Genomic DNA, 23,345 nt, shown 5'->3' on the forward strand with positions numbered 1-23,345 from the left:
ATCATAGAGTTGGAAGGGACCTCCTTGGTCATCTAGTCCAACCCTCTGCACTATGTAGGACACTCCCAGGCCTATTGCTCATCCCCTGTAACCTGCCACCCCCTTGAGATTTTTTAAAAATGGTTGGTTTGATAATTCATTGATCAGTTTGTGGATGTTCAGTATGTTGTTTCACTATACTCCTTACTAGCCATGCAGTATAGCCCAATAGGCTTTTTGTGCATGCACTTTCTCACACAGCCTACTGCTCCCCCCCACCTTGCTCCATAACTGCTTCATTTAGCAGGTGATTGCTTAAATAATTAGAGCATTGCCAATCTCCCTCTGGAGAAAAGGATCCTCTGCCCCTGGACCCCACCTCCCATTATCAACTGGCCAGTGGGTCAACGTACCTTAAGCCAAAGGGAGGCTCAGGCTACTTTATCCGCAACATGGTCACATCACATCCCATATGTATAAGAATTGACATCATCATGTCAGCAATGTCCAGGCAAAGCTCTACTGTAGGAGCCATTTAGGCAAAAATTCTATAGTAGAAGCCAGTTTCTGCTGATATGGGCCCTCATGGCTTCTTGACTGAAATCACTTCCTGGTGAGGGAGATGTCACTTAGAACGTTGCTTCACATTGGGGACCTCCTTCTTGGGAACTGCGGCTGGGCCAGCCTCAGCCAGAAGACACTGGCAACATAGCCACAGGAGCAATCTTCTGCTAAAACAGATTTTGCCAAGGGACAGTACTATGAAAATCCAGGAGACTAGCCTCAACATTATAGACCATTGCACATCTTCAGACACTGAGACAAGAAAGTAGTTTTTGCAGGTGTAACACTAGGAAATAGGGATGGCCTCTGTATGAAATGAGCAACACACTCTAGGGATCCAAACGAAGACAGTATGTACCTTTCTCGAGGAAGAGCATCCGAACAAAGATGTCTGACCTGGAAATAAGTGAGTGCTCCAACAACCTTATAAAAGCTGCTCACTGGAAATTCTGTAATATCAATGACAGAGTGTTGATGAACACACCCATACTAATCTTAAAATGTTTATTTGTACAAATGTCAATGTCAAGACCTGTAACTCAGTCAGGCTTCCAACATGGCCATGGGGTGGAGACTATGCTGGTTGCCTTGGTGGATGATCTCTGGTGCCAGCTGAATCAGGGTGGCTTGGCTATCCTCATGGTTTTAGTTCTGTAAGCCATGATTGACATGGTTGACCATGAGTTGCTAGTCCACCACCTCACCAGGGAACAGCCTTACAGTGGCTGATCTCCTTCCTCCAGAACTAGACTCAGAGGGTAGCAGTGGGGGATGAGACAATTTGCCCTTTTGCGCTCCCCTGTGGGGTGCCGCAGGGGGTGATTCTCTCCCCCATGCTCTTTAGTATCTATATGTGCTGTCTGGCACAGCTGGTACAGAGTTTTGGGCTGGGTTGTCACCAGTATGCAGATGACACCCAGCTCTATCTCCTGATGGATGTCTGATTGGACTTTTTCCTATAAACATTTGCCATATTTTTGGAAGCAATGTCTGGAAGGCTCAGGCAGAGTCACTTGAAACTCTACCCCTCCAAGATGCAGGTCCTGTGGCTGGGTAGAAGGGGGCAGGACCAGGAAACGTGTCTCCCCTTCCTAGATGGGGTGCAGCTTATGGCTGTACCTACTGCCAGGAATTTGGGGATGATCTTTGATTCCTTCTTATCTATGGAGGTGCAGGTCATGAAGGTAGCCCAAATGGCATTCTTCCATCTGTGCCAAGATAGGCTACCAGCACCCTACCTGTCCTCAGGACACTTGGCCTCAATTATCCATACAACAGTCACTTCCAAACTAGACTTCTGTAACTCACGCCATCTGTGCCTTCCCTGGCCTTTGACCTGGAATTTACAATTGATGCAAAATGTGGCTGATAGGGTCCTCTCAAGGTCATCTTGGAGGGCCTATATATAACCTGTGCTGAGGTAGTTGTATTGGCTAACAATTAGCTTCCAGATCAGGTTCAAGGTTTTGGTTCTTATCTTCAAGGCTATCCACAGTCTGAGTTCCGCATTTCTGAGGGACTGCTTATCTCCTTATGTTCCCTGTAGGGCTCTTCCCTTTGCAGGTTTGAATCTGCTAGTTGGCCCTGGTCTCCAGGAGGTGTGCCTGGCCTTGACCAGGGACAAGTCCTTTTCGATCCTGACCCCAACCTGTTGGAATGCACCCCTGGAAGAGCTGAGGGCTTTGATGGAGCTGTCACAGTCCTTCAGGATTTGCAAGATGGAGCTCTTCCATCAAGCATTTGGTTGAGGCCAGGCCAAGGAAGACTGATCTCTCCCTGTAGAAGCCCCACATGCTGGACATCTGGGCAGGGACTACCTCTCCTGAGGGCAGTGGTGTATTGCTATCACTGGGCATGGAGGAAGGGGAGGCTATAGAATTGGATTATGCCATCATTACTGTTGTAATTTTATTTGTTTTATGGATTTTATTGTAAACCGCCATGAGCCAGTAGGATCCAGGAGTGGAAGTTTATAAAAGCTAATATAAAATTGGCCAGAGAAATGATCAAATCATCTGCAAGAGGATTTTAAAAATTCACATTGTCTGGGGTATAAAACTTTGCAGCTCACACAACAAATATAAGGATACCCAACCTATGTTCATTCACTAGAATTTGAGAACAGTCCCTATGCTTGTACAGCTTCTCTCTATGTGTAGGCTCTGTACATGCATTTTGTGTATGTGTAAAGTGACATCAGGTGACAGCTGGGTTATGGCGACCTCATAGCATTTTCAAGGCAAAAGACTAATTGGTTTGCAATTGACTGCCTGGACCTCCTTGGTCATCTTCCATCCAAATACTAGCAAGGAGCAACCCTGCTTAGTTTCCAAGATCTGACAAGATAGGGCTATAAGGATCAGGGCTGAGGTGGCTTACACCACAGATAAAACATATACAATAAAATAGATTAAAAACCTAAAACCCAAAATTTAGAATCGCAACTCAAGATTGCTAGTAAATGTAACCAAATGTCCTAAATAAAACCATTTTGACTGCCCCCCAAAGACTGCAAGTGAGGGGCCAGGTGCCTCCCTGGGGAGGTGGTTACAGAATTGTGGGTTTGCCACTGAGAAGGCCTGCTTTGATGTACCCACAGAACTTTGACTGATGGAATAGTCAGGAGAGCCTTTTCCTTTGATCTTCATTCCCAGGCAGGAGCATATCAGAGAAGACAGTCATTCATACATCTTGGACCCAAGCCTCAGGCATGGATCATTAGCTGATGTAATATCAGGGTTACAAGGTCCCAAAAGCTGGGCCTAGCCAGCAGTCTAGCCTCAAAGTTCTGCACTAGCTGCAGCCTCTGAACACTCTTCAAGGGTAACCCCAAGTAGAGCACATTGCAATAGTCCAGCCTAGAGGTAACTAAGGCATGGATCATTGTGACTGATTCTGAGTAAACCAGGAACAGATACAGTTGATATAACAGCTGAAGCGGGTCAAAATCACTCCAGACTACTGCAGCCACCTGGTTTTTCAAGGTGACTGCTGTATTGAGTAGCACTCTCAAGCTATGATCCTGGCTTTTCAGGTTGAGCAAAACCCCACCATGGCAGAAAGTGGTGTTGGGTGTTTCAGTGTCCAAATCCTCTGTCTTATTAGGATTTAGTTTTAGCTAGTTCACCCTCATCCAGCACATTATTTGCTCCAAGAACAGGTTCAGAACATCAAGATCATCCTTGGATTTAGATGAGAAAGTTACAGCTGGGTACCATTCACATATTGGTAACACTGGAGACCTAATCTCCAGGTTAGTGGTTAAGAGAGACAGCCTCTAATCTACAGAACTGTGTTTGATTCCCCACTCCTCCACATACAGCCAGCTAGGTGACCTGGGCCAGTCATAGTTCTTAGAGCTCTCACAGCATCTACCTCATAGGGTGTCTGTTGTGGGGAGAAGAAGAGTAGGTGATTGTAAGCTGTTTGAGCCTCCTTCAGGTAGTGAAAAGTGTTGTATAAAAACCAAATCTTCTTCACTTCCTGATGTCCTCTCACAGTGGCTTCACATAGATATTAAATGGCATGTTGAATGTGATCAAACTCTCCAGAACCTCTCAGAACAAAGCAGGCCATGAGCAGAGCAGAAATCCTCCAGCACTATCTTTTGAGCCCCCCACCCCGATTGGACTTTAACCACCATAAAATAGTGCCTCCCAGTCCCAGTGCCAACAGGTGGCTCAGTGGGATATTCTGGTTATATCAAAGGCCACTGAGAGATCCAGCAGAACTAGCAAGGTCACATTCCCTCTGTCTTGTTCTCAATATATGTCACCAAGGTGACCAAAGCTGTTCCAAATCTCAAGATGAAGCAAGATTGAAATGGTCAGAAAATCAGTCTCACCCAAGAGCCCCTGGAGGTGGAAAGCAACTACCCATTCAAGTACCTTGTCTGAGAACAGAAGGTTGGAGGCTGGTTGAAGTTGCCCAACATGGTCTGTTCCTTCAGCCATACTGTGTATTGGGAGCACAAAATGTACTTTCTTTTATACTAAATAGAAAAAGAGAGAAGTATATTGCAAGGCCTCCAGGCCTACTTTTTAGTTCATATTGTCTATTCTCATATCATCTGTTGGTGGTGGAGATATAACTTTGGTGGTGGAGATATAATAAGTTCACTTGCTCCAAATGTCACTGTGTGCCAGTAGTAGTTCTTATTGTCTGGTGCATATGCCTGATAAACATTTTTATTTTTACTCTCAATAAAATGTTGGTAGCCTGATACTTAAAATAAATTCAGTGTACACATATGCACTAGAGCAGGTATCCCCAACCATTTTGAGCCTGTGAGGATCAAGGTAAATGCAGGCAATCATATAACTCTTATGCAAGAACCAATTGTCCTAGTCATGATAACACCTTCCCTGCTCATCTTTTACCTTCTGTAGTATCCTGAATCCTACAGTATTAAATTCTGTAGCATTTAATATTCATTTGGGGGGGGGGGAGGTTCATGTCAAATAAGATGTTATTATGTGTAGATGTTAGAATTAGGTTATAATTTACTTTTTTAAAGCACTCTAAGTCACATAGAAGATTCACCCACCCATTATGCCATGCTGTCCCCTGGTTTTTGGCCTCAGGATGGCTCTCCCCGTCTTTTCCCATGAATGCATGGGGAACCCTTGCCTCACTTCCCCCCCCCCCATATTTGTTTACACCTGAGGGACAGGAATTCAAAGCCCAGAGCCATCCTGGTTTAAAAAAAAAAAACATTTTAAGCAATGTTTTTAAACACTGCTATTGTGTTAATTTGTTAAACATTGTTATTTTGGAGAGACCCATGGCTGCCTATCACCCATCCCACGCTGCAACAGCATCACCTGCTTTTAAAAAAGGGTGGGGGAGGTCGTGAGGGAGGAGGATGAAAGTGACACTACAGGGGAGTGGGAACAATGTCAGCCGACTGGGGCAACCTGGATTTCCCCGCTTACACATGGCCCTGCCCTAACATATACCCTGTTGTATCCCTTCAATTTCTATGGGTTCCCTTGCTGCGGGGCAACTGAGGGGCAAGTCGGGCCAGCCCTAGGACTGCCCAGACTTGGCCTGATTCCATGTATAACCAGGGGGAAAAAAGATGCACACAAACAAGCGGTGATCTGAGCCTAATTGGTCATGCAGAAGAGGTCTAAGATCATGGGTAATCAAGATCATGTTCTGCCTGACTTCCCAATTCAAAGCAAATGGTTGGGTCCAGCATCTTCACTGTCACATGGTACAAATTCTAATTCAGCACTTGTGGTCATGAGGTGAGTTCCCTAAGCAAACTTTATATATAATTCATCCAATATAATTAATACAGTCTCTTTTAGTAACGCATTCCATCTAAAAGGAATGTTAGCTTGGCTACTATGACCAAATTTCCAGGTTGTATTTAACACCATTTATTATGGAAATCCTTTGCTTTCCAATAAATTTAGCTCTTTTTGTGCTGTTTGATTTACCATAGTGATTCCATAAAGGTACTACAATTCTATGCTAGTGATTAAGAATGAAGTTTCTCTTGGCTATAAAATCTACCAATCTGGTATGTAAATTTTGTCATGAATCTGTTACCATAGTTTGTTTAAGCACATGCCATTGCTAAGCAAAGTGTAGTAGCTTAGTCCTCCTTACATTATCTGGTAGATAACACATGTGCAAAGAGTCTATTCCAGTAGTTCTCAACCTTCCTAATGCCACAACCCTTTAATACAGTTCCTCATGTCGTGGTGACCCCCAGCCATAACATTATGCAAGTGTTCTTTCACAGAAATTAAACCAAAACTGACCAATGGCATGAAAATCCATTGTCCAGGATTGTATATAAATTGTGTTTTTTTCCCTGGGGATTCTCAGTTCAGTTCTGCCTCTTGTCCATCATGCCGATCTTGCTCTTTTCCACTACTCCAAACAGATGAACGCTCTTATCTCAATCTATCCAGCAAAGCTGTTGTGCGGATGGTGCCCCCTGGCCAAGCTGCTTGCCTTGCCGCGACCCATTTATCAAGGCTTTTGAAGGAATGTCAATGATTTATATCTTTTAAGGAGGGAGTGAGGAAACATTTCAGAGGTTCCTATTTTATTTAACTAAGGTTTTTAAACTATTGTAAGTCATTTGAAACATGAGGAAAGGCAGGGTCTAAATGGTTTAATTAATAAATATGTTACCCACACATTTATAGAATTATACAATTATAGAATTACACATTTATAGAATTATACAGGCCTGAGTGGGCGTGACCTGTCTGAGGCTTTGTGCATTCTGACTGGGTAGAGCTCTGGCCTGTCCTGGTGAGGGCTGGCCCTGCCCACTCCCCCCCCCCACTTAGCCCTAAAACAATTATGTATACTGCTCCTCGAGCGGTTGAAAGATGTGTTGAGTCATTCTTTCTTCATGCCATTCTTCCCACTGCTCAGGGAAAGTTAAACCAGAAGGTGAGATCCCAGCATGACAGTCAGACTGGTAATTTTTAGCAGGAAATACTTTAGTTCAGTTTCAGAGTATTTATTATATTTATATTGCAAATGAGCAGCATTTTCATGACATCTTGATTAGTAGTGAGCAATAACTCAGATTCTGAATAATCAATTTAATCTTCAACTTTCTCATGTTTGTGGGCATGAGCATAGGATGGTGAGTAGATCATCTTCCCAAACATCTGTAATTTCGAAACCACTCTTCATTTACTTAGTGCCTTTTCTCACTCTGGCTAAGTTTGCAGCATGCTTAGAAATGAAAAGCGTAACTGAGGACAGGGCAGCCTTGAGAGAAGCAACTTTCATACTGTTTACAATATATGCTTTAAGAAATAGATCTGGAAGGAATCTATAACAGTAAGGAAAAAGAGACTTGTTCATTGGCCACTACACGTTTATTTCACCTCTCACTTATATAACTTTCCTATATTAAAATTCTGTGTACATGTGGGGCACAAAGATCATTCAGAAGAATAACCTCACGTGTCAGAAATGGAATGTTCTCACAGCTGCAAAAGAGAGGGTCCCAAAGAGCTATTTTAGGTATGTTATAAAGTTTTGCCATACCAGCAGGATTTTAACTCTACACACACACATTAAACAGCAGGCATCTGTTTAATATCACAATCTGCTTCCAAAATTCTCCTCAGTTTGAAAGTCTCCATAGTTTCAGGGTGGCCACATTGAGAAGAGTCCTGTCTCACCAGGAGTCAAGTAGCATTTTGAAGGCTTATTGAGGATGTTTTGAAGAACCCAAGGAATGTGGGAAGTAACAGTACAGATTATCTAAGAGTTCTGAGGGCATGTGGAAAAGGCATGGTGTGTGTTTGTGTCTGTTAATGATGGGAATGTGGCTGATTGCAGTCACTGTGGATGAAATCTTCTACAAAGCAATATTCTCATCTCAGGAAGTTGATCTGCACAGGTTGCAGTACAACTTAAGTGAGATGATAAATATATGCAAAATCTGCTAGGGAAGCTGTTGGTATTTAAATCTACATCTGCTTCCCTTAGAGTCTAATTAAATGAAGTATTACACCTGTATTTATGGTATGTAAGTCCAGTGGTATCTGAGACTAAGAATTTCCTGCTGTCCACCATCCCATTGTTCTCCTGTGCTGTCAATACATAAAATGCCAAAGAAATGTATCTTTTAGTTTGCTGAAGAAATTCTACATTTAATCCAGTAATAAAATAGGCTTCTTTTAGACAATCGAGTGTTTCTGGGCACTCCTCAAGCACCTTGTATAGTAAGGTGACCAGGTTTTAACATTAGTAAAGCTAATTGACCGTGGTGGGGGGTTCTTGATTAAAAATTTGGTCTATATGGAGCAACAAAAATGTTCATAGAATGCAAAAATAGTATTGTAATATATATATTTTTTTAATTTCAACATAAGTACAATTTGCCAGGTACCCCCAGATGTCCCTCCAAAAGTGGGACAATCTGGTCACCTTATTGTATAGCCTATTAAATAACCATTGTCTGTAATGCTGCACACAGTTCTATATGTAGGTGCTCCATCAATTTCACAGGACTTTTATAATAGAAATTGCTTCTGCATGCTCTGATCCTTGTAATTCATCAGAATTTGATGTGAGGCACATGGTAATCTTGAAAACATTGTTTAAAAACTTTTAAAACTACAGAATACAGAAAAAAACATTTATTGAATGGTGTTTAAACCTTACAATAAATCAGCAAAATATAAAATAGCTTTTTTTGTCTGTTTTCATCTGCATTTCTAAACATTGCTTTAAAATGTAAATGTATTTTGACAATAATCTGGACTCCATATTTTTATTTGCTATGTTTTATTTTCTACAATAATGTTAAATATAGCATGCAAATACTTGAACAACAGTGTACATGATTCACTCCAAAGTAATATTTTTTCAAGGAAAAACATATTTATTTAACAAACCTAAAAGGCATTAACAAAATTTAAAACTTTCTCAATCCTTCACATGAATCATATTTAGTGGGCTCTTAAAAATACAATTTCTTATCAATTTATATAGCTATAATGGATTATGGCTTTCCTGTGTAATATAATTACAATGAAATGCAAATCAAAGTTATTAAACAACATAGAACATTGATAGAAATCTGTGAGAATAATGTACATGAATGGTCCAGCCCTAGCATACTAAATACTCTATTTAGGTAAGAATATGCCTGACTTTGGCAAACCTGAGTAGGACTGCACACCTGCAAGGAATATAGGGTGTGTTTATTGGGTATATCCCAGTGCTTTAAAAAAATACTTTGAAAACTCAGGCTGCATTATATTGTCTTACCCGAAACAGTCTTAAGAAAGAAGCATGAAAACAATATTGTCCACACTCTATGGGACTTCTTAGCTTTATGAAACATTTGCAATGCAGACTCATAGAATACATATAAATACACGCTGTTTAAAAGGAGGTCAAAGTCATGCTGATTATTAACAAACACAATAGATATATTATGCAAGGTGACTCATTCTAGTTTTAAAGTGTAACTGTGGTGTAAAACTGAAAAGAAGGGATGGGTTCTGTATGAAGTGAGGTGTAGCAATTCAGTCTAGGGAGATATCAGCAGCCATACGAAGACAGTTGTACATTTCATGAGGAAGATCAGCTCTTGTGAGATTATTTGCATCCAAACGCAGATGTCTGACCCGGGAATAAGCGAGCGCACCAACAACCTTACAAAAGCTGCTCACTGGAAATTCTGTAATATCAATGACACATTGTTAATGAACACACCCATACTGATCTTAATACATTATGACTCTCAGTAGAAATTATCACATCAGTTGTCAAGAGGATTCGTAAGACTCTCATTGGTCAGGGTTTAAAAATCCTCAGTTCACATAATAAACGTAAGGCTATTCTTTGAACACCCCAATGTATATGCGTTCAGTAGACTAGAAACAATCCCTCTGCCTGTATAGATTCTCTTTATGTAGGCTTTGAATATGCAGTAGATGCCAATCCCAGGTGGGACTAGGGGATCCCCCAGAATTGCAGCTCATCTCTGGTCTAAAGAGATCCTTCCATGCCCCAAACCCCACCCACTCCTGGCTCCACCCCTGAAGTCTCCAGGCAACCCTAACATGCAGTCTGTATGTGTATAAAGTATTATCAGGTCACAGCTGACATATGGCGACCCCATAGGGTTTTCAAAGCAAGAGACATTCAGAGGTGGTTTGCCAGAGCCTTCCTCTGCATAGCAACCCTGGACTTCCTTGGTGGTCTTCTATCCAAACACTGGCCAGGGCCAGCACTGCTTAGCTTCTGAGATCTGATGAGTCTGGGCTAGCCTAAGCCATCCAGGGTGTAAACTGCACGGAGCTTTTATTCCAACCCTGATTCAGTCCCTGCCCTCTACACAGAATGCGATTTCCGTTTGGATTTTGGGTGATTTAAATTTTCCTTCTGCAGCAAGAAGGATTGATCCGGAGTGACCCTTTATTGTGCTTTTAATGCTCAATATCTGGATTGGGAAACCAAGCTCTGTGGTAGAGAACCTCTGATAGACCACACCTGATCATGTAAAGGAGAAGCTGCTAATTTCTCTCAACTTCTGTCGGTCCTGGATTTTTCCTCCCTCCTCTGCCTTTTTTGATCTTCTCCCCTACCCTTCCAAGAAAAGAAAGAGGCTCCCTGCCTGGCTCCTCTCCCCCCCCCCTTCTGAACTACTCTAACCACGTGCAGAAGACTTTCCTGTTTCAATGGGGGGGGGGGAGAGGAAGACCCGAGTTGAAAGCAATCTGAATTCAACAGGATTGACAATGGAATAAAGAAAGTAAGTGCAGACTCTGCCCTGGTCAAGGCACATGCGGTCTGGAGCTCTAGAAAAGTCTCAGATTTCACAAATAAGCCCACACACAAACACACACACACACAGTTTGTTGAGGTGCAGGCTACATTCCCACAATTTAGTCTTTTCAAGTTAAATAAAGCTGGTACACCAAAGCAGTTTCCTCTTAGCATGGCCAGCTTACTGCCAAATGAACTAAAGTAGCTGTTTGAGCTTTTACACTCTGAGAAGGGCAGTAGTAGCTTGGAATAGTATCCCTCTGTATTCTTAATAGTTGTTTTTTTTTGCTTCACTAATCTTCTGGTCTTTTGCTGCTGATGTAATTATTCTACTTGTTGTAATTTTTCTTTGATCTTAGCCACCCCCTTGAGCCTGTTTAAATCTCTGTTTAAAAATTTCCAAAGATGGAGAACCCATCACCTCCCAAGGAAGTCTGTTCCACTGAGAAACCGCTCTGTCAGGAACATGTCATTAATTGGAACTAGGAAAATTACAAGTGGCCATAGACTTGGCACTTGTAGTCTTCTCTTTTCACTTATCCTTGTTTGATTTTAATAATCATCATCATCTGAGATGATACTAGTGCAAGTATGTAGCTTGCTAATGTTCTCCTTGAAATTTGCTTCTGCTGAAGTAAGCTTCATGGAAAGAAGTTCCTAACATTTTTTAAAAATAAGAATATCATGAATCCCCCCCCCCCCCCATTCTTCATACTTGGGGTAGAACTGACTGGCTTAACAATATCATGCAAAAGATTTTCCTGATAAATTATCTCCATTAGGTTGTGGCATGATGGGCAGATAGTTTTCTTAACATTTCATGAAACAGTTATAAAGTGTAGGAAAGAACTTAGCTGTAAAGAGGGATGAAAGGATATTAATCAACTTATCTCAAGCCTACAAATAAAATCCACAAAGAGTTGGAAAACCTGTGAAGTAGATGAGCCTGAGAGAGCTCTGAGAGAGACTGCTGTGTGAGAATAGCTTCTAACAGGGCTGTGACGAGCCCAAGGTCACCCAACTGGCTGCATGTGGAAAAATGGGAAATCAAACCCCATTTGCCAGGTTAGAAATTGCCACTCTTAACCACTACACCAAGCTGCACCCTTGAAGGCAATGGGTGCTAGCCAGTGGCCTGATGTGGGTCTTGCCAGGGTAACTTCACACACACAAACATGCATTTCATGACAAAGTGCACATCCTCAGACTATAAAGATCAGCTCTGCAAGGCAAAAAGCCACTTTGGAGGGTGGACTGAGTCACTACATTCTGAGGTGCCATCTCCAAACTGCAAGCAATGCCCCTAATCCAGGGGTAGCTTAGAGATCTAGAATTAGACCTCATTTACAGACTATAGAGATCAGCTCCCTAGGAAAAATGGTTGCTTTGGAGGAGGGATTCTGAGGTGTTAGACTCCATTGAGGTTTAGAGATGCTAAGCTCCAGGCAGGATCTAGGGATCCCCTGGAATTACAGGACATCTCCAAGCAACAGAAATGAGTCCCCTGGAGATAATGGCTACTTTGGGGCAATGTCATTGGCCTGCTACCCAAACCACCCAAACCACTGTGAGTTGCTTGGGTCACCTCCACACATTCCCCTCACCCCTGGGCAGGTGCCCAGGGGCCTTGCCCATGGCCTACCTGTGAAGACCAACTTGTGGCTCATAGCCACTCAAGCCCCATGGTGACTCAGCAGGGCCTTGTAGTTTACCCGAGGGGGGGAGGAGTGATACAGTGGCAACAGCTCCAGGGAACAACAGGCCTCCCCTGCGGGCTCCCAAAAAGGGAGGGCAGCATAGTAGCTACTACAGTAGCCCAAAGAGGCCTGGCTGCCCACAACCTGTCCCCAGAACATCTACCTGTGGCCCTCCTGGGACAGTGCTGCTGCCCTAGCCTGGACTTCTTCAGGTGGCAGCAGTATCGGCAGCTGCTCTATGGACAGGCTGTGGGCAGCCAGACTACTTTTGGGTGCCACCGTCACCTCAGCCAGCCTCCTTTGCTGCCCCCTCTGGCAAAGGATTGACCAATGAGGGGCCAGGGCGCAGGCTCCCATGGGTATCTCAGCAGCGCCTGCCCAGGGAGAGTGGTACACAAAAGCCAGCTTGGTGTAGTGGTTAGGAGCATGGACATGATTCCCTGCTCCCCAACATGCAGCCAGCTGGGTGACCTTGGGCTTGCCACAGCACTGGAAGAGCTGCTCTGACCGAGCAGTAATATTAGGGCTCTTTCAGCCTCACCTACCTCAGAGGGTGTCTATTGTGGGGAGAGGGAAGGCGATTGTAAGCCACTTTGAGACTTCTTCAGGTAGAGAAAAGCAGTATATAAGTATCAACTCTTCTTCTTCTACAGCTATATGGGGTGTTTCCACCATCAGGAAAATGGCAGTCCATGTTGGTCAGTGGTTGCTGCCCTTTTCTGATTGTTGAGACACCCCTACTAAGGCCAATCACCTCCATTTTTAAGGAGTGTATCGTTTCAGCCACAAATCAAATATTGTTAAGGGGGAGATTACCTAGGTTGCCGGGTTTCTGGAAGAAGCATTTTGTATTACAGATTTTAAACAGGAACTGCAGACTTCTGCTCATGCATGTGTACCTCCAGCGGTCTTTGGCACAATGAAGACCTTATTATACATGGCACTCTATCAGGTGTCAAGATCCAAAACGCACACTAACCCAATGGTCTTCTAGACAGCACTTTACCTGCCAGGTTCATACATGTCAACCCTTTCCTTGATCTTCCTGATGCTATCAGCTGACTCAGTATAAAGGTCTTCCAGTAACTGGATGCAATGTTCTTCCAGTGACAATTAGCTAATGGTCTTTTAATCTTTTTGAAGAATGACTGCAAGGTGAACATTTGGTAACATTCACTCAAGCACAGTAAAAGATTTCTTGAATTTTGAGCCACAATCTGTTGGGTGCCTTATCTTATCACTGTACTCTACCAAGAGTTTCTCTTCCTCATGCAATCTGAAGATCTAGAGGTTTTGTATTTTAGGACCTGGATTGTAACCTTTAATACAGTATCTTTTATACAATTGTAATTATATTTATGTAAACTCAGTGTCATTATTATACATTACAGGTTCAAAAAACCCTTCCTCCCTGCTGCCTATTGAATACTAGCAGAGAATGTGGGCTTGGGCTTGGGCTTGGGCTGGCCGGTCTTTCCCTACAGTATTATCTAAGATATTTTAAACTGCAACTTTGTTAGTTCCAAGTTGAGCATCTCACTGTGCATGTCAGATACATGTGTTTTTGTGCTTCATTAACATATTACAGTTTCATTCTAGATGCTTTATGTTTCTGAACTAGACCTGGGGGCTCATCATTAGAGAGCCAGTTTGGTGTAGTGGTTAGGAGTGCGGACTTCTAATCTGGCACGCCGGGTTCAATTCTGCACTCCCCCACATGCAGCCAGCTGGGTGACCTTGGGCTTGCCACGGCACTGATAAAACTGTTCTGATTGAGCAGTAATATCAGGGCTCTCTCAGCCTCACCCACCCCACGGTGTCTGTTGTGGGGAGAGGAATGAGAAGGTGACTGTAAGCCGCTTTGAGCCTCCTTCGGGTAGGGAAAAGCGGCATATAAGAACCAACTCTTTTTCTTCTTCATTAAAGACATAAAGGGAGACTGATGTTTTCCATTTACAAGCCTGTTGTGGGGCTTCACTGTAACAGTAAGGATCTATACAAAAAGAAGAAATGTCCTGAGAAAAATTTCATAAACTGTTATTTCCTCTAGTATTATTACCAGTCAAGAAAAGAATCCTGTAGAATGAACAACAGGTTAGCTCCTAGAGTGTCAATGTAATCTTACCACCTCCCCCTTTTCTTCCAAATAAATACTACTCACTGTTAATCTGATTGACTTGGAGGTAGTAATTTTCGAGGTGTTCATTAACTGTTGGAATGCTCTTCAGTTTATTGTAGGAGAGATCCAGCTCAACAAGGGTGGAAATATTGAAAGCATTGCCTGGTATTCCAGAATCTGTCAACTTATTGTGGGAGATACGTAAAAACTGAAGTGTTTTAAAACCTTGGAAGTATTCATCAGGAATGTTGGTGATGTCATTGTTGTCAAAATATAGCATCAGTATGTTAGGAGGCAGTCCCCTAGGCAATTTAGAAAGTTTATTGTAACTGAGATCAAGATACAAAAGCGAATCCAAGCCTTTAAAAACCCCAGAAAGTGAATCTGTTGTCAGTTGGTTGTGCTGTAGGTGAACAACAGTTAGATTCACTAATCCTTCTAGTGCTTTGGGGCTGATTTTTGCAATCTTGTTGTGAGTAAGTTGTAGGTCATCCAAGGTATTGGGAAGTGGCCCAACAACTTCGGTTAAGTTGTTGTAGTTAATATGCAGTTTTTTCAAATTCTTTAATTTGGCGAACACTTTGCCTTTAATTTTTGAATTTTCCAAATGGTTATTATCTAGGATTAGCCATTCCAGGTCTGTTACATTTTCAAAAGCCTTTTCTTCGATTCCTTCAATCATATTATTTCGGACATATAGGTATTTAATTCCAGAAGGAATGATTGGAAGACTTTTCAGTTTAAGGTCATCACAATACATGGCTGATGGATAGTTTACAGGGCAATTACATTCTGGTGCACAGAGTGCTGTTGATGGCCCATACATGGAATGGGCATAACCATAATCTGGGTCTGGATGAAAATATCCAGGGTCATAATCATATTGACAGAAGATGCCAGTAATCAAGAAAAAAAAGAAAGGAAGAGAGTTCAGATGCATCTTTGCAGTGTGTATTTTTTTTTCTGTAAAAGGAATTTAAATGAATACCATTAGATGACTGGACATTACCAAGATGTACATTTGAAGAGTTTTCATTTCACATAACTTTAAATTTAAAAATATTTCTTTATAACAGCATATTTCTAGCATAAGACCATTATGACACAGGTATCGATCAGGTAGAAATCATTCCATTAATTCAGTAAATCATGCAATTAACAGTTGGCTCAAACATGACAACAACCATTGAGTATTAATAACTAGAATCTGATAACTGCTCTGTTTGGATAGCTATACCATAAAGTTATAATAAATATTTCCAAATTGGAATGTGATGCATGAATAAGACATGAAAGTGAACTGCTACCAAATGATAGACTGTTGATATTGGAATGAAGACTCTCACTCATGAATGAGGAGTATTGGTATTGGAATGAAGTCCCGCCTGAGTCCAACTCAGGTGAGACTCACTGGATTACTTTTTGACTGGTGTTACCATTTAGTTTAATATACTTGTGCATATAAAGATAAAGTAGTGTTACCAGACTTTAGTTTAACATTACACAGGGGAAAAAGGCTGGGCTAACGCTCATATAGCAGCCGGGCTAATCCCCGATTCCACATGACATTGGTGCTGTCCCACACCTGTTGCCCTGTGGCAACAAAGCATGGATATTTCCCTATCCCAGGGCAGGTCCATGTAGAAAGGGCAGAGCTGGGCCTTCCAGGCCCAGTTCCTCCCCCTCTTACAGCATCCCAGAAGGGACCAAAAATGGCCCAGTCAGCTCCATGGCACTTTGCTGTGGCATGGAGCCAACTGGGACATTTTTAAATTTTATTTTCATGAAGGTGGGATTGTGTGATAATGCAATCCCACCCTCATGAAAATATAATATAATAAATAAATAAATAAATAAATAACCCTCCACCACCACTACCACTATGAAGCATGGTGGAACCTCTTCATCCCAGTTGTTTCATGTGGAGGCAGTAATATAGGGTGGACCAGGTCTGGTGGGAAAAATCTTCCCTCATGAGTATCCGGGAAGTGGTGAGGCTAATTGCTCCTTTGCAAGGAACTGGTGGTAACCAGCACAGCCCCGTGCAACCACCGCTGTACAGAAAAGGTCAAGGACAATTATACTACATTACTCTTTTATAAAAGACTGTATACCATCTGTTCCAAAAAGTTCTTTGTACGTCATATTTCCTTTAAAGATACTAGACTTGCTGGCCAAGCCTACATCTCTGAGCTTGGAAATATGACCTCTCCTGATTTGTAATGCTCATGAAGCTCTTGATTCTTCTCTAACATATGCGGATTATGGACATTTTCCTGCAATCTTAAGGAAAAATAGGGGGGTATGAAATCTCCCCAAGTAGAGAAGTGTTTATGCATAGTCACACAACACACCTCTGTGGGAGTTGACACCTGCATACCTCTCTCCCACTTTCTGAGTTTGGGAGGAAAAGTATCAGTGTCCAAAAGCCAAGCATCAGCTAGGTCAGGTGCAAAAGAGGTCATGTTGCTGTTTCTACCTCCTCCTCCCTCAGTGGGCTCATATCTGACCAACCTGCAGGTCAAGCTGAAAGGCCAACAGCATCAGCAACAAGAACATCCTCCTCAAGTGCTTCCACATTCTGAGGAATCTGAGCCACCATGATGGGTACAAGTAAAAGAGGTGGTCATCTGGGGTTGGTGAGGAGGGATGGCTGGGTGGGCGATCAAGAAGATAGAGTGATGAGGAGGTAGTTGAACAGAATGACAAGAAGAGAGTATGCTGGCAGAACAACAAAAAGGGTGGTTGGTTAGGCTGAGTGGAAAAGGAGGAGGACAGCAAAACAGTAAGGAGTGGTCAGATAGAGTGACAAAGAAGATATGAACTGTTAGGCAGAATGGCAACTTGGGGATGGGCAGTCAGAACAGTAAAAAGGGAGTGGGGGAATGGTGAAGAGAGATGGGGAACTCTGACAAGGAGGGATGGCTGGGTAAGCTGAGCAATGCAGGCGGATGAGTAGGCAAAATGGGCGGGCAGACAGAACAGAGGAGTGCAACAGATGGGCAAATCAAGCAGCAAGGACTGAAGTGGGTGTTGGGAAGATCCAACTGAGGAAAGAAAGGGTTGTGGGAGGGCAAGGTGAATGTGGGCACCATTGTTGGGGGTAAGGAGGAGAAGATATAAGCTATAGAAAGAAAAAGATGGAGGAAGGAGGTGGAAGTAGAAGGAAAGTGCAGAGAAAGGTGGCTAGGGGGCGTCAGTAGCTTTAGAGATTGTAATATGTAATTGAGTCATAAGTACTTCTGTTAAATCTTGGCATACAGTTATTTTTTCCATGCAGATTTGCAAGCTAAATACCATTTGATGCTTTGCAAGTGTCGAGAGGATAGAGTTGCAGAAAAATTTGGATGAGAATTTTCTTTATTAGGTGCAGTTGAGCTTGTATTGAAGACACTGGAAAAGTGCCCATTTTTAGTAGAGTTGAACTGCATCCTAAATATGCTTGTATGAGAACATACTAAATCAACTGCCAAAGAATAATTTTGAGCTGCAGCTGTTGTAGATTATCATTAATTGAGCAGAGTTAATGTATAGGCTGCCTTGACATGTTAACCAATCACAGTAATCAACATTGCTGTTTCTTTAAAACAATGCAAAGTCACAATTCAGGCCTGTCATTTGGATTGGCACACCTTGGCCTTGTCATTTTTGCTCAGATCAATGTTCAGCCATTGCATTTACCCCCAATGCTTTGAAAAGGTAGACTAGTAGATGGCCATAGCATTAGAGCAATTTCTTTTGGAAACTGACTTAGAAACATAAGTATTTGAATATTTAGAAATGTATATATGCAGTGGTTTTAATTTAATATCAAATAAGAACAGAGGTAAATATTACAAATTAGATCAAAGATATTGTGCTTATCTGGCATTATGTCCACAAAGAAACTAAAGCACAGATATGAATATATGTAAACAATATCTGTAAAATTTCCATATAAAAGCTGTAACATAAACATTGCCTATTATATGGTTATAAATTAAATATACAGTGCGCTGAGAACAGTACAGTAAGAAATTCTATATGATCCTTTTCCTATTGAAACTATACATGGTATCCATTCAATTAAACCTTCATTTCAATATTTCTTTGTAAACTGTGGGAGGCACAATATATATAATTATATTTTGAAACCTTATTCATTCACCATGCACATGTGTGTTTTTATCAGTCTAATAGTTAGATCTTTAGCTAACTGCATGGCATTTAAGAACACCATACAGAAATCTTATTTAAAGGTGCACTGAAGTTGCAGTGCAGTCATAAACACAACTGCACCCTTCTAAATACATTAGCTTCAAAAGCTTTAGAAAGATATAACTCTACTTACAGTTGTGCACTTAATAGCAGTAGGAAAAGTTCTCTAACAGAAAACAAGCAAACTTTTAAATCTGTTTCAAAACATTTAATATGAAGACATCAATAAGTTTGCAAAGAATAGGTTGTCACCCTTTAAAATATCACCTATATATGTTACTTAGCTCTCAATAATGCAATTAGATGTTGCCATTAATATTAATGAAAACTGAAGGTTTTGAAGTGCACATTAATGTCTGAAATTACTAGAATGTTTAACACAGTCTGCTAACAAATGTGTTCTTCCAACATAATTCATCTATTGGATGATTATTTAATGTACACTGGTGTTTTCTTTTCTCTCCTGCCCCGAGCCTTGGCCATTTGTATTGAATGATGCTTCTAGAAGTCTGCATCTTCTGCAAAAGAAGTGCAGCAATAACCCACAAAACATGTGGAGCATTTTAAAACAAACTGCAAAGGCAAGCATACAAAAAAACAACTGCTTGTTTTCAGTCTACAAATTGGCTAAGTTCTCCTGCCATGTTCTCATTAGTGCTTCATTCAGCAGCTTGATCATGAGCATTAAAGCACTTACCTTTCTGACTTGACGTTGCTTGCTATAATTCCCACAGCAGATTCTGTAAGAGACTGGATCAACCAATATATGCTTTAAACAGTGTCAGGAGGTAATCTGCTGCCAGATCCTCTGTGATACAAGAGCTTGGGGAAGAAAAAATTCCTAGTCACGCTGTTCTCTATGTCATCATGGGATTCTGGTGGTGGGGCATGTAAAACGGCTGCTGTCTAATCAAGTGCAGGTGGACAGTGGTAAAGGACAACCCGTCTGCTCTCCCTGTGGAACAGGAGAAAGATGACCCTTTAAGCAACTTGGGAAAGTTCAGGCTGCCTATCATAGCGCAGAATCTTGATGTGGAAAAACAATGTAAATAATATACAAATTGCAAACAGATATTACGTTTCCCCCAGCTGATTTTAGAGCCCTCAGCAAGATCGAACAAATAACACTCCAACCTCAGTGTAGCCACAGTTCTTAAACCAGAGGAGTCATTCTTTTCCCCCTTGTTTTTCTTTCTACTAAGTTATGTATGCAATAGACTAATGAAAGCCTCTGCAGTGGAAAATAACCCCAGTGATAAAAAGCAAACGTGGATTTCAGTTTGCCACATTGCATTGTGGAAATATTCTTCCACATTGTCAAAGGGTCTGAATATTTGTTTATTTGTTTTTTAATCTATTTTTGCACAATAGAAAACAATTACATATATAAATTTAAAGATAAGAAACAGAAAGTTGGCATTTTCTCTCACAGCACTCTAACATATGGCCCTGTTAGGACTTAAAACCTCAGAATCTGGAACCAATCAACTGTGTGTTGTCTGTTCCATATTTCATGGATACTGTTCAAGAATGCATCCTAAAGCTTGGATGACAGTTGTTGAAATAAGGCACTGCCAAAAATAAGGCACTGCCATAAGAATAATACGGAAATTTACTAGCCAACGTTAAGTATTATTTCTGGTTCTAATATCTCTATGAAACTCCCATCAAAGTCTTCTATTTGTTAAAGGATATATTGCTCCTTTAAACTTAAATCTTTACTCTTAACTAGTTTGAGTAAGTGAGGGGGACAAAAGAGAAAGGTATGAATTTTTCGGGGCAATCTAGAAACAGCTTGCCATTACTGTGTCACGTAGACAACAAATGAAGGTGGGTAAGTATGGAAAAAAATGTTGGAGCATAGCAAAAATCTGAAGTAATATTTTAATCACAAAACAGTAAGCACAAGCTTTTGAATTACTCAGAGTTCTTCATTAGGCTTGTCATATGGAATGTTGCCAGTGTGAGGGCTTTTTATCATTGGGATGTCTCTTCCAAGGAGTCCCCACCACACTTACCCCCTTCCCCTTCCTTCTCCCAGCAGCCTTGGAGCAGGAAATGGCCACTCTAGTCTGGGGGGGGATAGCACCAGAGCAGCCCCCTCCCCTTACCCTTCCTAGCAGCACCACGGTACCAGTGGGGCTCTATCGAGTGTAGGACCACACTTGAGGAATGAGGACCCAGGTAGAATAAAGCAACTGGTTTATTAATCAAAATGTGATAATACTCAAACACATGGAGAAAATAGTAGTAATTGTGCAGAAGGTCTAACACAGAATATATTCCCAGCAAGGACACAACTGGCACACAAAGGAGCTTTCAGAAAAACAATAAAGCCTCTCTTATATGGCCACCTCACTGTTTATATGCCTCAGGTATACTGTTTATGACAAGAGAGTGGGGGTACAGCATCCAAGGGGGAAAGTATAATAAATTCAGAAGGCCTTACAGGAAGTTCTGACCATAGAATTCCTAATGATTTCTAGAGAGCCATATTGGTGTAGTGGTTAAAAGTGGCAGCCTCTAATCTGGAGAACTGGGTTTGATTCCCTACTTCTCCACATGAAGCCAGTTGACTGACCTTGGGTCAGTCACAGACCTCTTAGAGATCTCTCAGCCTAACCACCTGACTTTCCTCTACTTGCCCTCCAAGTTTGGTAAGAATTGGATTTACAGAGTCTGAATTATGGATCCCCAAAGAAGATGCCTCATTCTCTATTGTTTCCAATGGAGTATTGGGGAGACAGCAAAAAACAAAGGCCAACAGAAGCCAGCAAAACTAAATAAAAGTCACAGAGAATCTCTGCAATAGAAACTGAAAGGGGCAGGGGAGCATTTTTCAAGCCCAACAGAACCAGTGCAATGTGCCTAGCAGAATCAGTTCCACTCCAACAGAGCTAAGGTCAAACCAAAAATATCTCTGCAGTGAAGACTGGATGTGGGGGGGGGGGGGAGTTAATCTGAGCACAACCTGCTTAGTGAACATAATACTCAGCAGAACCCAGTGCCACTGTGTCATTGCAAGCTTAAAATGACTGTTCCCAAACTACAGAATCACAACAAATCCAAGCAAGGGGGAAAGTCTGCAAGGGGGAAAGTCTGCAATGGGTATTCAACACAAAGGAACACTAGCAAAGGTGTGGGAAAGCCCTCTTAAAACATCAAGATTCATTTGAAACTGATAAGCATGTTTCCAAAGATGGTGAATTCTGCTTCCTATTGCTTCAACATTTGGAGACAGCCTGTCTGGCAATGTATCTATTCAGGAATCACAACAAATCTCCACAAACTGCTTGAAAATTCATGGAAGTTTTATGCTGGTTAACCTGCCACTGACTGCAGTTCACGCATCTCAAACCAGCCCAAATCCATCATGAACTTCAGTTCATGAGCCAGCTCATGCCCATCTCTAGACATGACAGCCAGAAATTTTCATAACAATCCACCCCATTATTGTCTGAAACTCAGAGGTTCTTATTAGTCTTGAACAACTAAAAATGTAGTAGTCCTTTTATTCACAATACAGAAGATTAATGTTAGAATGCTGCATTACCTACTACAGGAATTACCAATGGTCATTTTCAACATTTTGCAAACGTGTACTGTGTATTACCACCAAATGGCTGCCATGAAGGCTATGGTCAATTACAGGCCCGTACTGCACATGTGGATAATACATTTTCAATGTATTTCAGAAATAGATTTTCCTTACTACACAGGAAAATCCAGCAGCAAAAGCACATTAAAATTGCCTTATCCGATATTTGTAGAATTGGCCACAGTTTACTGGGAGATTTCAACACCAGTGTCCTCCTATGGTGTAGACCAGGGGTAGTCAAACTGCAGCCCTCCAGATGTCCATGGACTACAATTCCCAGGAGCCCCTGCCAGCAAATGCTGGCAGGGGCTCCTGGGAATTGTAGTCCATGGACATCTGGAGGGCCACTGTTTGACTACCCCTGGTGTAGACACTGGTGTTCCCTGCAGACGTCAGATAACTCCTCCTGGTAAACCAGGATTGCTTTTAGGAATGAGACTCAAGGAAATGAGCATCAAGAAAAAAACCCATCTGTGGATGACACTGTAGCCATGGGCACTCCATTGGGGATCACTGCCCTATGCAGCATGCAGCAACCATAAGATTTTCATTAGAAGGACAATAAGTGCACTATTTTGTATGATTTGAATTGTTATTAAAAATAAAAGTTATTCCACTATTTTTTATTATCCCAGAAAAGGAGATTTATTGATTTCATATGTCATCGATGGATTCACAGTGTATAACAACTTCAAAGATTCTTGCACATTAACAAAGAAATAGGTTAGATGGGTGGCAACCTGAGAAAGAGCCTTCTTGATCAGGGCATTGAAATTATGGAATTCCATCCTCAATCATTGTCTTCTGACAGCAAGTAGATACTTTTCTGTTTCAACCGGCATGCCCTTATGGACTCTCCTTCTTTTAATGGACTCAGGTGGGTAGCCACGTTGGTCTGAAGCAACAGAACAAAGCTGGAGTC

At 41.8% G+C, this 23,345-nt stretch overlaps 2 protein-coding genes across 2 annotated transcripts in view; both read right to left on the reverse strand.

The window, feature by feature from the left end:
- Positions 1-8,657: 8,657 nt before the first annotated feature.
- LUM (lumican) lies at positions 8,658-19,686 on the reverse strand. Its single transcript, XM_077339029.1, has 3 exons — positions 19,523-19,686; positions 14,671-15,591; positions 8,658-9,721 (listed from the first exon to the last, which is right to left on the reverse strand). The coding sequence occupies exons 2-3, from the start codon at positions 15,566-15,568 to the stop codon at positions 9,567-9,569; spliced, it is 1,053 nt and encodes a 350-aa protein (XP_077195144.1). The 5' UTR covers positions 15,569-15,591; positions 19,523-19,686; the 3' UTR covers positions 8,658-9,566.
- DCN (decorin) overlaps positions 19,523-23,345 on the reverse strand; it is a 61,015-nt gene continuing 57,192 nt past the window's right edge. The window contains exon 9 of the mRNA XM_077339028.1: positions 19,523-19,780. The gene's annotated coding sequence lies outside the window, so the exon portion shown is untranslated. The remainder of the gene's footprint in view (positions 19,781-23,345) is intronic.

This window comes from Paroedura picta, chromosome 5, assembly GCF_049243985.1.
Source record: "Paroedura picta isolate Pp20150507F chromosome 5, Ppicta_v3.0, whole genome shotgun sequence".
NCBI lineage: Eukaryota > Metazoa > Chordata > Lepidosauria > Squamata > Gekkonidae > Paroedura > Paroedura picta.